This window comes from Larimichthys crocea, chromosome VII (genome assembly GCF_000972845.2).
Source record: "Larimichthys crocea isolate SSNF chromosome VII, L_crocea_2.0, whole genome shotgun sequence".
Taxonomy (NCBI): Eukaryota; Metazoa; Chordata; class Actinopteri; family Sciaenidae; genus Larimichthys; species Larimichthys crocea.
In genome coordinates, this window is record NC_040017.1 from 13,939,224 (window position 1) to 13,956,795 (window position 17,572).

The following is a 17,572-nucleotide window of genomic DNA, read 5'->3' on the forward strand; positions in this document are numbered from 1 at the left end:
AAGGCTGCAGCGTGGCTCAGTGTCTGAATGAAAGAACCTCTCTCTCTCTCTCTCTCTCTCTCTCTCTCTTCTGTCTGTATGTATGGCTTATGACTGCTGCAGCAAATGAGCACATGTCCAGAGCAAACACAGCGAGACTCTCAAAGTGACTCCGAGCTGGAAGTAAATATTTTGCAGATCCTTTGGCTGAAGGTGCACCTTTAAATCTTCAAATGTGTTTTGACTTTTCTCCTTTTTCTAAGAAGCTGGATTACTTCTTAGCAATCTGACTGCTCTTTTTTTTGTTTTTTGAGGATTTCTTGGCGTCCAGAAAAGCACACAGTTTTGAGAAACGGTCATGTGAGGAACAAGATCTGGAAACTTTCTCTCTTTCAAGACCTCGTGTTGTGATCCACAGGTGTTTTTCTGCAGATAAACCAGACACGTGACAAGGACTGAATCTCTCCACATCAACAAGACCTTGGGACATTAAACCTTGGCAGCTCCTGCACATCTCCTCGCCATCAAAAGAATTCACTGGATCTGGATCAGTTTGACCTTATTTTACTGTGTTTACACACTCACAGCAATCCTGTGCGCTTTGTAGGTCTCTGGCCAGCTTGCAGACAGGTGTGATGCTGGGTCAGTGTGTTTGATACACACAGTCACACTTCCATACAGTTACACACGGTTGCCTGGGACTGCAGAGACAAGGACATCAAATGAGGACGCCAAACCTTCTCAGAAAAGCTAACTTTGAGTCTTACATCTGTGCTTGACAGATGCTCATGGACATGTAACATGTACATTGTCTTACAACAAGTCTTCCCTCTTCTCACACATTATCGGGATATATCGCACACAGCCTGCTTTGATTTACTGTATCATTAGTTTGAGAGCCAAGCTATCTGAAAGAGCATCTTCCAAACCATGACCCCACAGATCTGTAATCTGCAGCATGCTTTCCTCCCTCACTTCCTTCTCCCTGTCCTGCTGTTGCTCCTCCAAGCCTGGCGGGGGTACTGTCACCCTCAGTGTTTGGACTACAAGCCTCCATTTGAACCTCGGCAGCCATTGGTCTTCTGTAAAGAGTATACCAAGTTTGGATGCTGCGATTTGGAAAAAGACGAAGAAATATCAGTCAGGTTTTACACCATCATGGACAACTTTGACCAATCAGGTTTCATGACCTGTGGCAAGTATGTGCGCAGCATCCTCTGCCAGGTAAGAGAAACACTTTATTATTATTATTATTATTATTATTATATGTGCCCAAGCTCCTTCCTTGGCATCCAGATGTGAATATTTATAATTAATTGCATTTGACTCCACAGTTTTCTAAAGCTAAATGGAAATCTGAAACTAAACCATTGCACTGGAAAAATACATATGTTGCTTGCAAAAGTAAAGACTGTGGACTAAATATGTCTCTTATGCAAGGTGTAAATTTGACTGCGGATGTTTGCAGTCCCAACTTGGAAACTTGGATTTGGTATCCAATGTATTACACCAAGATGGGCATAGTGTGTGTATTTTGAGCATTTTATTTCAATCCAAGAGCACTTATTCCTCTGGTTTGTTTTGTCAGGTAATAATAATGCCATTTATATTTCAGTGGACACCAACCGGCATACAAGCTCGTCTGAGAGTACAGTTTTCTGTTTGACTGCAAAGGAAACCGTGGTGTGGTTAGTGTTAGTGAGAATCTAATCTCAACAAAGTACAGTAACCAACAAAACATGTGGTTTAATGTCGAGGCAGGGACGTTGACATCTGTTGGACAGCTCTTAGTCATGCTTGGAGAGCTAAACCGCAAGCTTAACTAGTGTTCATGTGTTTTTGATAGGTTGGCATGTAACTGGATTTTGTGAATCTAAACAAGTCAAATAATAGAGTGCAATAAAGAAAACTCTCCAAATCTGGTTTGGAGCCGAGGACATAAAGTGACCATTTTCCTGGGTACATTACTTTGAAAATGAATTTCTGACATAGTGGCACGTATGCGACGATAAAATGTCTCAGAACACAAAATTATTGACTCGAAATGGCCAGACAATGGCTTGGCTTGACTTTTGAGCTGTGACCAACAACTCTATAGCTCGCTCTGTTGGTCGCTTTCTCCACCCTTTGGCGGGCACAATATTCACTCTAGGATGCTGAAATTTGCAGAGGAGGTCAAATGTTTGTGAGGTTTGTGAATGCATGAACGGGTGGATGCCATGCACGTACACGGCTGCAGCTGTTGTGAATTTGTGCTCCCCAAAAAAACTTTGTTTAGTATCTTCCCCCACATGAAACACAGACATGAGTTAGCTGGACTCTAGACCATGAAGAAGAATGACTGTATGAGAGAAGATTGCAGCACAATAAAGATACTTTTCCCTTTTAGTAATCCCACAAAATACACTTTAAAACTTTAACTATCAGCAGACGATTTGGATGAATGTTTTGGACATTAGCTGTCAGGCTGAAGTCTGTATTACCCTAAGTTGTGGATGGGAAAACTGAATGAGGGCGATTACAGTATTTGTTAATGTTTAGGAATGTTATTTTATCTAATGTGCATTTCTATTTCAGCTTTGCTACATTTTAGTTTCTTTTCTGAGCTTTCTAATCTCTGACAGATCCCTGTACCGAAATCCCACCTCTCCCTCCCCTTCTCCCACACACTGATTGCATAATTGGGTGCTGACTTTAGACACAAAGTACGTGCAGATTGTAGAGTGCAAAATGAAAGATAGGTGCAGCACAAATTCGACCTGGCTCATATACTTAAGATAAAATCTTCACTCTGCAGAAGCCAAAACAAATAGGCAACAGCATAAATACGGCAGTTTCAATACGTCATATACTATATTAAGACAGTGACAAATCATACGACCCCTAAAATATAGGTTTCTATCACTGTGGTAATTACAGCCCACAGTGGTTCTTTCCAAGCAGCGGCAGGCTGTGTCTTGAGTGTAATGACAGCACTGTAGTGCACGTACACCAAACAGTTTAGCTTGAGTAAGTTATAGCTGGAATTCAGAAGAATATGTTAAACCTAGTGAGGCATTTTACAGGGAGATTACATGCAGATTTATTTTTAGTTAACAAGCTCCTCTTTAGAGAATGAAAAGGTTATTTTACAGCCATTTATTCACTTCTTAAATGTGCATTTATCCTAAAAGTCATCTGAAAAGTAAATAAAACTATTTTGGTTTCAAACGTTTTTATGACTAAGGGTTAGGGTAGGACTATGGCACTGAGTTGTGTGGTTGTTCTTTTATTATTCCCATGAATATTCATGTTTTCGTAAACCATTTGTTTAAATAATCTTTAATCTTCTTTGGAGCCACAAAAGAAGACCCACTCTGTGGTCACCAGCTCCCAGGATGGTTTGAGATGAAAGATGCCCTGAAGGTGGTCAGGTTATCCCACTGCCAGGGTACTTACGCTGGGCAAACCCACCACACTGAGGCCCTCTGTTCCAGCTGCACTGCAGGAACTTCCTGGCACTGATATCAATGTGACAGTGAAGAGAGAGACAGACTGATGAAGAGAGAGAGACATGAGAAATGAGAAAATAAGTGAGTGTGTGTATATATGTGAGGTAGACAGGAGGGAGATCATCCCTCATCATCCCCTAGCTTAACTGACCAAACAAACAACTATTTCCTCCTCAGGCCAGGGGTACAGGATGTATCAGGTTCCTGCAAGAGAGAGGGGCAAAAAGAGAGGCAGCGGGAAAGCAGTAAAAATGGATATAATGAAGCGTAGATGAAACAATTAATAAACTCTATAGAAGACTTAAGGGACCTTCAGCTATATGGTTAAATTGCTAAGTAAGGTTGTATTAGTGTGTGCTATGACTGCAGTTATTGCTCAGCTTTTCTCTGCCTATTTCACACACCTCAGGTTACTTCAGAACCACGTCACGGACAACAGTACAGCAAATTAATTGTTGCATCTTAGCACTGCTGCAGATGTTCAAGTTTCCGAACAGCACACGAATGCACCACACCACAAGAAATCTCAAGCGCACGTGCACGCAGCATCTGACATCTCCAACTATATTTTACTCTAGTTGGATCCCCCCTCTGCTCTCTCTCTCTCTCTTTCTCTCTCTGGGGTGTGCAGTCCAGGACCAGGTTCACACATTTACCAGCCATATGTTTGCTATGACTCTTCTGAGCATAACACCACCTTGTCGACCTTTCAGTGCAGACGACAGTACAGACAACTGAAAAAAAAAGGGATTTTATTTTCCTGCTGAAGATTGAATTTCAGTCTATTCTGAACTGTACGGGGTAAACACCAAATTATGGTAGTTTGAAGTGGCTGCATTGTTAAGGAACAGCTGTTAGTAGTTACATGCATTTATCCTACCCTATGATAGTAGGAGCCAAAATAAGACTTTCTCAGGACAAAGCCTGTTTTTTTAATTGCAGTGGGTTAAAGAAGACACTGTGTACAAGTGATGGATGATGAAGGATATTAGGCACTCTATCTTTTTTAAATACCATTTATATGTCATTTTGCTTAATAGAAAAAAAAACACAAACACACCTTCATTTGAAACATCTGGATGACTTTGGCTTTATACAATATAAATTTAGTCTCTCAAGCCACCATCTGCTCCATATCCCAGTTTGCTCCAGGAACTGCTTTCATCAACAGAACCAGCAGCTCAAAGTGAACACAGCTTTTGTTTTACCCCGAAAAAGCTGTTTCCCGAGAAGGCTCTGATCTCTCCCCAGAAATGTACTTTCAAGTCATTTAACAAAGATTCTCTGTAAGAGTCGGCTTTTTCCTTTTTTGTACACTAATTATTTATTTATTGCTTTTTCAGCTTTGGTTTATTTTGTGGCGGAACAGCAGCCGAAGTTGCTTGAGGCCAGATACATAAATGCCCAACAATTTATGTATAATGTGGAAAATACTATATAATCAGTATGGTTGTATTATGAATAATTGTTTGCATTCAAGGAATTCAGGAAGTCAGTACTGTGCAGATGCAAATTTTCAAAATTGGAACTACATCTACAGGTGAGGAAGTCCGACACAAAGTCAAGGCTATATTAATACAGGACTAATGAAATAATGTCAAAAACTATGTCAGTTATGTATTGAGAAATAAATGCACATGCAAACACACAAACATTGTTTGTTCGCAGACACAACTTTCTTTCTTTTCCTCTTTGTATTATAGTCATAATTTATAATGTGTCATAGTTTTTTGTTGTTTTTTTTAAATATGGATTCTCCAGGTACAAGTACTTCCACACATGCAGCGTTACACAGAGTCTGACTGTGTAGCTGTACAAATAAAGTTTCTTGTGTGTTTGTGCACTTTCTGTTGCCGCTGTGTGCTTGCGCATGTTTACCAGAGAGTGTTTTCTTCCACCAGCTGAAATGACATCTTTGTTGTCACAGCAGATTATTAATACATGTTTGCAACTAGATGATGTAACTCACAGTCATGTTGTTATGACAGGTGGCATTGAAATATACAAGTCTAAATAAAAATACAGGGTTTGTCCACATCAGTTTCAAAGTACTTTTGAGACTCTCTACTTTTAAGTTGTTTTGAACAATCACAGTAATCTAGAGAAATAAACAGCACAGACAACACAACTTATATGTAAGACCCTTAATATGAGAATAAGTTCAGATGTGTGCTAAATTATTTAAAGTTTTTGCCTTCAGTTACTTTTTTTTTGCCTAAATGCCCGACACGTTCTTTCTTTCTCATCTCAACAATCATCCACTACAAATGCTATACATGATCTGCAATAGATCATGCAATCATTATTGCTCCCACTGCGCATTAAGCACACACAAAACATGCAGATGCTACACTTAAGTGCAATCTTCGGATTGCGTTCTGCCCCACATTTTATGGGTAAATAAGTCATCTTTCTGTGCTCTGGGCTGTGTTTCCTGGTGATGATCGGTTAGGCTGATCTGGCACTGACTGAAAGAGCACTAGTCGACCACATGATGGTTTGGGTGTCGTGCTTCCATGTGCCTGCAGCTCACCATTCTGGGTGTGGACAGTGTGGTCATGACTTAATAACTGACTGGACCTTCCATTTTTACCAGGCTGCTCTCAGACAGCCTGTATATAACCCAGGCCTGACCAGTCATAGTGAGGCGGTGAGGAACTGTGGTGGAATAAGCACAAGTCCTATATTTATTGTGATCCATACAGGTCCTTAACTTCACCTCTGAGATAAACATAAGAGGGTTAATAAGTAAACAATGGTGATTCTATACATAGTCAAACATTTTCTGATTTCCCTTTGCAGGAGTGTTCTCCATACTCTGCCCACCTGTATGATGCTGAAGATGCCAACACACCTATGCGAATGCTGCCCGGCTTGTGCGGTGATTACTGCACCGACTACTGGAATCAATGTCGGTACACACTCAGCCTGCTCCTGGAGGACCTGGGGACCCTGCAGCAGTTTGCAAACTTAACTGCAATAATAGAAGAAGATCGCAGAAAGTTCTGTGAATTTCTGGAGCTGAAGGACAAACAGTACTGCTATCCGAATGTACTTACAAGTGCAGGTATGTTGTATATATGTGGCACACACGCACACACACACACACGCACACACACACACACCAATGGACTCTTGTGTGATGTAGCTGTGAGGAAAAATTTAGAAGATAAACTCCTACTTATATAAACAGCCGACATGAACAAACAGGTTGTCATAGACAGGTCGTCTATAGGAACCTAAACTTGCACTAACAAGAAAAACTAATTATGACTTATGAGCACTGCCACGTCTTTCTAGTCTGAACTTCAGGGCGGCTGTAAAGTAAAAAAACATTTTTTTTTTCATTGAACTAAAGCATGGTTAGACAGTTCCTGGAGATTTGATTGTGGTTGCCTGGATAGAGCCCATGAATGTTTTATATGCCTTGCTAATATTTTATGAATTGGAAGTCTGGGGTGTTGAAATGTGAGACTCTGGAGACAGATTTTTAATACTAACCTTAAAAAAACAGAAGAAACTAAGTTTTACTAATCAATAAAGTTTCTAAGTGCTTATTATGATCCATTTATTTATATCCTTTTACTCCTGGTTTCTCATCTCCTGTATTCTCTTTCATGTCCCTAGAGCTAAATGCTAATCTTGGTGATGTAAGTGAGGATCCCACTGGATGTCTGGAGTTATGTTTGCAGGAGGTTGCCAACGGACTCCGTAACCCTGTGGCCATGATCCACGCAGACGATGGAACTCATCGGTTCTTTGTGGCGGAGCAGCTGGGTTATGTGTGGGTATATCTGGCCAACGGCTCTAGGATCGACCGTCCTTTCCTTAACCTCACCCGCGCTGTCCTCACATCGCCATGGGCCGGAGACGAGAGGGGATTCCTCTGCATAGCCCTACACCCAAGGTTAATTTTTCTTAATAATAGCACCAGTTATTTGTGAGGGGAATGTACAGTAGAGACATCACAAGTAATGTGTGAAGTATGACTTATTCTTTCCTGTGCACAGGTTCACCATGGTCAGAAAAGCTTACGTGTATTACTCTGTGTCTGTCAAGAAAGAGGAGAGGATCCGAATCAGCGAGTTCACACTGTTACCACATGATGACAACCAATTAGACCACAACTCCGAGAGGTGAGATACACGTGGAAACAAAGAGAATTTTTTGATATCCATAAATGCTTGATGTGCGTATTGATCTACCTGTTGTGTGTCTTGGTTCAGAACCCTCCTTGAGGTGGTAGAGCCGGCATCCAATCACAATGGAGGACAGCTTCTTTTTGGCCATGACGGGTATCTGTACATCTTCACTGGTGATGGTGGCCGAGGTGGGGACCCATTTGGAAAGTTTGGCAACTCACAGAATAAGTAAGTTTAACTTAAAGTTAAAGTCAGATATTTGAGGGAGGAGTCCACACACTGTTGTTGTAGCACATTTACAGTATGACGTGAGTCTGAGTAAAGTTTGACTCTGTTTGCAAAACCTCAGCCTTATATGTAATTACGAATAATGGCAAAATAAGATAAATACATCCTCTCAATTGCTCGAGGTGGTTGTTAAAATTTTAAATGATGAACCATATCATCATGTAAAACTTTACCAAACACATTGACGTTGTTGATATGTTGACTATAAGCATAAAGTCTAGTCAGAACCTGTCAATACTGCCAGCGATCAGTTCCCATTCATCAAATGTCAATTAAATTAAGCCGAATGAATAGGATCAAAATTATAGAGAAGATAAACTGTGCATAAATGATAGGTATTTAAAGACCGGGTATTTTTTCTCACATAAACTGAGGATCCTCCTTGGCTGGGAACCTGCTCATATAATTTAAATCATCACTTTAAGGGTACGTATCAATCAATTAAAGTATCACATGATATTATTTATTCATTCTGAGGGCAGCATGCATACAGTAGTAATACAAATATAATCTTTTTCTTGATGTCTAGATCTAACAGGTTGTGAGGACTTGTTGTTATTCTCACTCTTTAGGCATTTTAAACTGAAAAATAAAAGAATAAACCACCTCAGTGTTTCATAGGAGTTGTAGTTTAAATGTCAAGGGAAGGTGGCATGATATGTTTATGCCAAGAGCAGTGCATACATAGTTTATGTGTGCTTTTATTAAAGGGACTGCAGGGCATTATTAATCTTTTACCATGTTGGTAAACATTACTATTGCCATTCTTTACTCTCTAAGTGCAAATATTACCGCTCATTAACAGGATACACATTGCAAAATACCCCAAAAATGACAAACACAGTAGCTACAATAGTGTGAATTATGGCAACTAGTTGGGCATCAACCATGGACTAAAAGACTGTGATATAAACTTTGACAGTTAAGGACAGCGTTAAGTAGAAATTAGCATTTTTGTGATTTAGTGCCCCAGTGTAATATCACTGTAAATATGGACAGCTGTACACATGTATTTATTATAAATACATTACCTATGAACAACAAAAACTAGTGAGTTGATACCTCTGCTAACAGCCAAACATCAAGCAAGTGCAGAAACACAAGACAGAGCAGACAGATAATATTACTTACCAGTCCAACAGCAAGCGGCCCAGCTCTGCGTCTGTCTATCATTCTTTTATTTCACAGAGCTATTGCCAAGATTTACTTTTGTCCGGCAGCTTCTTACTCTGTCACTCTCTCATTTTCTCTTCCTAACTTCCTCTGTCAACATCCCTCAGACTTTTGATAATATGATAATGATAAAATGACATGATAAAATCTGTTTTAATTTTATGATGAAATTACACAATGTTTTTAAATGAATGCTTCATGCCAAAAAAATAAAAAATAATAATATTTTAGGCTCATAAAGAAGCTTAAGGTAAACTTGAATATTAATGGTGTTGTTCATCCAAAGTCAGAGCAAAACTGTGAACTGTGAGCAGCAGGTTAATAGTTTATGAAACATTAAGTGAGGTTTATCTGAGATGCTGACACCTTTTCTCTAGAGTTTAGCTCTTTTGCTGTTTCTGATGGTTTTTATTGACATGTTGTATTAGCTGTTCTGGGAATGAGGGAGGATACACCCTGCCAAGTCTAATATTGACACTACACATTGCGGACTGCCACACACTGGTATGTGGAGGGGAGAGAGAGACAGAGAAAGTGAAAGAGTAGAAGGTGGAATTGGAAATAGTGGAAAAGGGGTATAAGGAGAGAACAGCCAGAGCAGAGGGAGGAGAAAGGTGCAAAGTAAATGAGGGGCGTGCTTAAGATTGGAGAAAGTGGAGAAATTGATATTAAGAAAAGAGGAAAAGGACAAATTTGCAGAGATTTTTAGCTGAGATGGTTGGACAGAGAGGAAGGTAAAGGTAGAGTGGACAGTATGCCAAAGATAGGATGTTTGTAGAGGGAGATATGGAATATGAGGAAGAATGATCTGCCGAACATTTGTACGAGATTTCGTTAAAAAAAAAGTTTTTAGGAGGAAGATGCAATAAGCAAGAAGAAGAGGGTGATGGGACAGCGTGAGGGGTGACATCTAAGTTGTAAAGAAAAATAAAACTCTGAATCCTTCTCACTCTCTCATCTACTGTGTTGGACAGGTCAGCGCTCCTTGGCAAGGTGCTGCGTGTTGATATTGATGACAATGATAACGGGCCCCCGTACAGCATTCCCTCAGACAACCCGTTCATGTGGGAGAAGGGAACCCGACCTGGTAAATCACTTAAAATATTCTAAATGTGTGGAATAACTTCTTCTTCTTTGGAAATGTCATTCTTAACATCTCATGATGTGTGACTGCAGGGTGACTCTATCCTTTTAGTGAGGAAAACATGACTCAGCAAATGAAAGTGACATTTTTAAACATGTGTTTAAACGCAACATCACTGTTCATCCCAGGAATATATACCTTTGATTTCTGTATACAGACTCGCAAGAGATGTGTCAACATGTAAACGTATGTCTTTCTGTCTTTGCAGAGATTTTTGCGTATGGAGTTCGCAACATGTGGCGATGCTCCATTGATCGTGGTGACCCCATCACAGGCCGAGGCAGAGGCAGGATGATTTGTGGTGACGTAGGCCAGAACAAATACGAAGAGGTGGACATTATTGTTAAAGGTATGATGATTTCAGCATGAATACTTCTGCATATACATCATACTGACATCGGTCACTCCCAAAGAAACTGTTGCTGACTCATCGCCATGTCATATATAATAAAACTGATCACACAGTTTAATCTCGGTCCTCTCCCTAACAATTAAGTTGAATGGGATCAGGTTATAAAGAAATCCAAACAGGCCTTAAATAAACAGATAATTACTGCTGGTGGGGCATTTCCCACGTTTCTCCTTCTATCCAAACAATAGTTCAGCAGGTCCAAACAATATTTACTGCATTATGGAGTATTGCACCATTTTGAAAATGGTGCAATACCTCTTTTTCCAGAGTTGTTGAACTAACTTTTTCTATACATGCTTGAAGGAGGCAACTATGGATGGAGGGCCAAAGAAGGCTTCAGCTGCTACGATCGCAAACTCTGTCAAAACTCTTCACTAGGTAAGGCACCTTTCATTCAGTTTATCCATAAATTAAAACACATATTTAGTTCCTCACAGATGTAAGCTGCAGTTTTTTCGACTTTTATGATCTGAGAAAATTGTTACAGTATAAGAACTGTTACTGGGGAACAGTCATTTGAGCTCAGTTTTGATTCACTTATTTTCATGGTCAAGTTTGTAGGCGCAAGTGACTTTCCATGATGTTTCTTGTTCGTCACCTTCAACGTACAGCTTATTGCTATAGTATTGTCTTTTTTGTTAAAGTTCTGAACAATGTAAACTGATGTGCTCTTCTATATCTAGACGACATCTTGCCTATCTTTGCCTACCCCCACAAGTTGGGCAAATCGGTTACAGGAGGCTACATCTACAGAGGTTGTCAGATGCCCAACCTCAATGGACTCTACATCTTTGGGGATTTCATGAGTGGGTATGTGTTTCTGCTTTATTCTAAAAGCTACATTTTAGACATTTTCTTTAGACAAATTTCCACCCATCAGTGTGCCTCCATCTGTCCGACATTATAACAATATAAGATCTGTCTTTGTGGATTTTTAGCAATGTTTTCTCTCCAATTTCTGAGTGAAGCCACAGCAACATTAAGTATTATAGTAAGAAGTGGCTGAAAAAACACTTTAAATAGGGTATGTAACAAGCTGCACATATCTTACTGTATCGTGCACAGGCCCGATTTCGTATTTACGGTCAAAACGCACATGTAAGAAATTATCTATGGGGCTCAAACTGGGTGTTTCCATTTAGGCGTCTGATGTCTCTGAAGGAGAATGTCACCACAGGTGAATGGAACTACAATGAGATCTGCATGGGGACAGACCAGGTCTGCAGATTTCCAAAACTCATCAACAGTTACTTTAAATACATCATCTCTTTTGCTGAGGATGAAGCAGGTAATGTGTGTGTGTGTGTGTGTGTGTGTTAATGTGTGTTTGCTTCTCATGTCTTACCACCAATCATCCCATGGCTTATTTAAATGACAACATGCAAAGAAACCATCATTGTAACCTGCACATTCAGTATATTAAAGTTAAGAAATATGATGAAATGATTTGTGGAATTAATGCTAATATTACATTCTAACTAAAGAGGAGTGAAGAGGACTAGGCACTTAAAATCTGGTTTGAATCAAAGTGACTGCTGATTCACTCTGAAGAGTCTTGCACACATGCTGCCGGTCTAAGATAATCTCTTCACTTCCCTTGAATGGGCCTCTGGGGATATTTAAGTGGAAAAGTTCAAGCAAAGTCCAAATGCCTTGTCTGTACACACATTTGGTGTCTTCTCACCTCCTCCATCTCCCCTGTTTTGCTCTTTCTCCCATCTGTACTCACTGTAAATAACTTCCTCCCTCCCTCTTCCTTCCTCTCTCCATGAAGTTTTCCGTCCCTCTTTTTATTTCTTGTCTTCTTTCTGTTTTGTCAATGAGCCCTTTTCCTCTGTCCATCTGTTCCAGGTGAGCTGTATTTCCTATCCACGGGAGTCCCGAGTGCCACAGCCAGAGCAGGAGTCATCTATAAGATAGTGGATCCTTCCAGGTAGGTACAAATACACTTCATTAAGGCTACAAAGCTTTGTGGTGCAGAAATAAAATTTGCTTCTAAAGCAAACTGGAGTATGATTGGGTTGTCAGGTGAAAGTGGTATGACGGTTCAACAAATGGGAACATTGTGGATTATGTAGACCTTGATTAAACTAAATATTACATACTTAATATTCAACCTGTGTTACCAGTGTAAGAAGTAAGTAGGTAAGCTCTCGGTGAGATGGTATTTTTTAGGCTAATAATAATATTGATATTTCAGAGTCTGGAAAATATTTATTTATATTTACATAAGCACATAAAATACACATAAGCATGAGGATTCTTTAAGTTTCTTTATTCAAGAATTGAGAAAGATTTGTATAAGACGTCTAAATTCTGTCACTGCGTTCTACATTATCACAGACATATCTTTCAGTAATATATGTGGATAAAAATGTACCAGTGATAAGATATTAATAGTGGGCATACTGACCAATTTACTAGTCTAGCTGTGACTGAAGTAGAATAACTCATCCTTGAATACAATAAAATGATATAGAAAATAATTTAAAAACATTTTTTTGAACCCAAGAACCCTGTAATATGTTGCATGCGTGTGCTAATCTTTTCTTTCCTGACCACAAAAGGCGAGCGGCACCTGGAAAATGCAACGTCAAGCCTTCACATGTTAAGATAAAGGGAAAACTGATACACTTCTACCCCAAAGAAGGTATGGGAAATCTTAAAAAAATAATGTTATGTCTCCCAAACAACACTTATTATGATTGGTGTGTGTGTCACGTGTATGTATGTGTGGGTGGTGTGTGTGCATGTGTGACATATTTAATATTTTTTAGGTGTTGCTCAGCAAATTTCGTTGTACAATGTGCAATGATGTTAAAGGCATTCTTCTTCTATTCTATGCACGTTGAACTCTAACAAAACAATCATGTCTAGTTAAATGATATGGGCATTGGTATCAAAGCGGTCAGAGGTTATTTGAAGCTACACAAATGTCTTTATTTCTTTTTTTTTCTTGTTTGCAGAGTTTGTAATCAACAAGAAACCGACCACCACTGCTGTACCCACGACAACTACAAGAAAAACTACAACCACAAAAAAAACACCAACAAGAAAAAAACCTATTATAATAATAAAACCACCAATACCGACAAGACAAACACTAAGAAAAACAACACCAACAACAGCAGCAGCAACAACAACAACGTCAACAACAACGAGAAAAACACGACCACCAACAACCACGACAACAAGAAAAACAACATTACAGACAACAAGAAAAACAACAACGAGAAAAACAACACCACCAACAACAACTTTAAAAGCAACAACAACAATAAAAACAACGTCAGCAACAATAAAACCAACAACCGTACCAACAACTGTCCAGATGGCAACAACCACACCCACTGGTAGGCCTACTGGTACATCTGTTTACGAAGCCAGCTCCACTGACTACCCAACCACTAGGTCCTCTGTTCACACAGCCACTAAGTCCAACGTTAAGACTAACATTAAACCCACCAGTAGACAAGTGCACACCTCAGCGCGAGGAGTAGCCACTAGCGTCAAACCAGGTGGTTTCTTCTTCTGTGCTTTATTTTTGCTTTACATCCTAACATGCTAATAGCTAAATTAACATCCTCTCTCCTAGCGTATTTTCAAATGGAGAAATTAAGATGATAAATATTCTATAAATAAAACCAAATAAATAACTTAAAGAGTTTGGCAGCTAAGTCTAAGTTGGTTTACTGTAAATATGGACCAGGCTTCTTTTAATCCATTTATTGGTCTGTATATCCACTCAAAATATCGCAGCGTAGAAATGGACTTGATTATAACTTACTTCTAGATATTATAACATTATTTATTTAAAGCAAAAGTAAAGTACTAAAACTCTTTTATTGGAGGTTGTAGAGTATGTTAGAGATGAGCTAGCTCTCAGGTATTTCAGGCATGCCTTTCTTGCATGGTGAAAATAAAATATATACATTAAATAGGTGCTAAATTTCATTAAAACAGCCAGTAATATATGTTTTTTAAATTATTTGTCATTTAATTTCTTACTTTTTTGCAGCAGAGTAACAAGCCATTAAAATGACTGAACTCGTGATCATTTTTACTGTACTTAAATTATAAAAACTATAAATATATAGTTATACATGATTACTTATATTTACCAAACTCATAATTCATAAATCAATCCAAACAGGTAATTCTGGCACTTTTTTTCTTCTTCTTCTTATTGTTCCTTGCACTTAATTAGAAACATCTCTGGACTTGAAAAGTAGAAAACAACATAATAATAAATTTGTAGTATTTAACTGATTAAATAATGATCAAATTGCTGTAAAGTTGTCAGTATAAATGACAATACTGTCCAATGTCTCAATATTTGCTTATGTTTGCCTGTAGGGATGGTAAGGGTGAGCCTTTTGCGCTAATCAAACTCAGGTGCAGGGGAATTTGATGAAGTGCCACTTCATCCCCAACTTTAAGTCCTGCATGCATGTTATTCTTTGGCTGGTCTAAAGCAGGAGAAATGGTGCTTATTTATGTGTTGGGTATTTGCACTACTTTAATTTAAATCAGGTACTTTGGCATTATTTCTTTTGAATAAATGGTTCTGCATCAGCCTCAGTTTGGACATTCATCTTTGTGTGTCTGTGTTTATGTCTTTTCTTTGCCTGTTTACAAGGATAACATTAATGTCTGAACTTTGTTAAACATATTCACTTCTTGCATTATCGATTTGATGTATGTAGGTATGTTCAACATTTTGGGGAATACGCTTATTGACTTTCTTGCACAGATTTAAATTAGAAGACACCACTCTTATATCTGTCTGTTAAATTAAAGGCAACAACCAGCAGTGAATTAGCTCCGCATACAGACTGGAAACAGGAGGAAACAGCACCTCTAAAGCTCACTAATGGACACTTTATATCTTGTTTGTTTACTTACAAAAAACTATTTTGAAGTGCCTTCCTGGACTTGTTAAAACCAAACCGAGAAACAACTTAATTAAAGTTATACCATGCTAAGCTAAGCAGCTGCCAGGAATAGCTTTAATAAGTTTTCCGCAAGAAAAAAAATAAGCATATTTGCCAAAATGTCAAACCATTAAAACAATTAATTTAACGCATTGTCAAACTACATATATTCAAATAAAGAGGGTGATTCTGTCTTTCCCTCAGGTTATCGCACAACCGTCATGACTGCAGCCTTCTCTAGGACTGCTCAATCTCCAATCATCACCACACCTCCAACCAGGAAACACGGAAGACCCCTTCAGTACCCTCTTTATACCACCTCCCAACCTTTAACCTCAACACAACGACCCCAGATGGCTCTGGTTTCTGAACGCTTCCCCGAACGTCCTCAAGCATTCACCACACCACTGCCACCATATTGGAGCCAGAAATCCCAGAGACCACCAGTCAACACAACAGCACAGAAGCTGTGGCATGAAGAGAAGCTGGAAATCGCTGGGGAGAGTAACCAAGTATTTAAGAGACCTCGGGAAAGAGACAGAGGTCACGGTTACAGGAGAGGACGAAGGCTGAGGGCCGGCTCGGTGCGACTGGTGAGCGCCGATGGCTTATCAGATCGAGGTAGAGTGGAGATCTTTATCCGTGGTGAGTGGGGGACAGTATGCGATGACCTTTTCACCACCAAAGCAGGTACTGTCGTGTGTCGACAGCTGGGCTTCACGACGGCTTTGGCGGTGATGAAGAGGGCTGCGCTGGGGGAGGCAGACAGGAATGTCAAAATCTTTTTAGATGATGTGGAGTGTGAGGGTGGGGAGAGGTCGCTGCTGCAGTGCAAGAGAGCCAGGGTCGGGAAACACAACTGCTCACATATGGAAGATGTTGGAGTGATCTGCGGTTAGCACAGGGGGGTAAAAGTAAAAGTAAAGTATAGGAAGGAAAGGAGGAGACCATGGGGAGATGTTTGTCACATACAGGAAGAGGCAGCATGAGAAAGAAGAACAGTATTTGTAGAAGGTATAAAAAGTTATTTAAAGACTGCACACTTTTAAACATTAATGTCAGTTTCCATGAAATGTATTTTTTTTTTTTTTACGTTTTTCAGTTTACATGTTGAGGTTTTATTTTTCATTTCCCATCCTTGGTTAAATCCACTGCTTTTTTTTTTACACAGACCTGAGAATAGAGGATGGGAGTGTCTCCTAAACAAACTAATCTGACTGTAACCAAGCTTGTGACACCATTTATTATAGAGAATATCTACCGGTACTGGTTATAACTGTGCAAATAACTTCCATTCCAAGTAGTCACTACCAAGCTTCATACGCTGCTTGTTTGGTGAATTGAACTTTTAACAAAATTGTTGGGAGTAATAACGGTTATAGTTTATGACGGATAATTCTTAGAAGAGTCCGGCTGGTTGTGTTTGTGGTGTTACTTTCATCAATACAAATTATTATGATGGTCAGTGTGGACTGAGTGAGTCTTGGAGAAACTTTAATCATATTCTGGCTGTGTTGTGTTTACATTCGTACCAGACATCCATGAGTCAAAAGGACAGCATATCCTGTTAAAATAGTCAATTGTGTTCTAAGAAGATATATGTATTTTTGTATTCTGTAATTTCAGCAGGTCTATTTTATAAAGCAGCTTTTTATAATTTGATACCTTCTTGAATGTAGTTTTAAGATTATCTTAACATCGATAGAGTTTTAACAAGGAAATGCTGGACATTTGGTATGATGAATGTAATGAAATGTTTCCAGTTTTATATAAAGAGATTTGAGGGCACAGAGTGCCTGTGATATGAATAAAGTTTTACTGCAAAATCACTTCCTTGTCATGCACTTCATTGTTCACTGCCGTTCTAATGTGCTGAAGAATGATAGCACTGATTCATATTGATTTTTATGAATCATGTTCTTCCCGTTATGTGGCTGTGTGAGTAGGACGGTGTCCTCGGTTCCCACACATTTACAAAAACTGGGTTTACAACTGATCTTAGGAAAGTC

At 39.2% G+C, this 17,572-nt stretch overlaps 1 protein-coding gene across 1 annotated transcript; it reads left to right on the forward strand.

Moving 5' to 3' along the window:
* The first annotated feature begins 5 nt into the window (after positions 1 to 5).
* LOC104928523 (HHIP-like protein 1) lies at positions 6 to 17,392 on the forward strand. The gene is made up of 14 exons (XM_019274600.2): positions 6 to 1,203; positions 6,273 to 6,537; positions 7,098 to 7,377; positions 7,481 to 7,606; positions 7,697 to 7,840; positions 10,048 to 10,160; positions 10,426 to 10,566; positions 10,933 to 11,007; positions 11,313 to 11,439; positions 11,772 to 11,917; positions 12,481 to 12,562; positions 13,197 to 13,279; positions 13,596 to 13,982; positions 15,768 to 17,392. Exons 1-14 carry the CDS (start codon positions 910 to 912, stop codon positions 16,460 to 16,462), a joined length of 2,958 nt encoding a protein of 985 aa, XP_019130145.2. The 5' UTR covers positions 6 to 909; the 3' UTR covers positions 16,463 to 17,392.
* Positions 17,393 to 17,572: the final 180 nt, after the last annotated feature.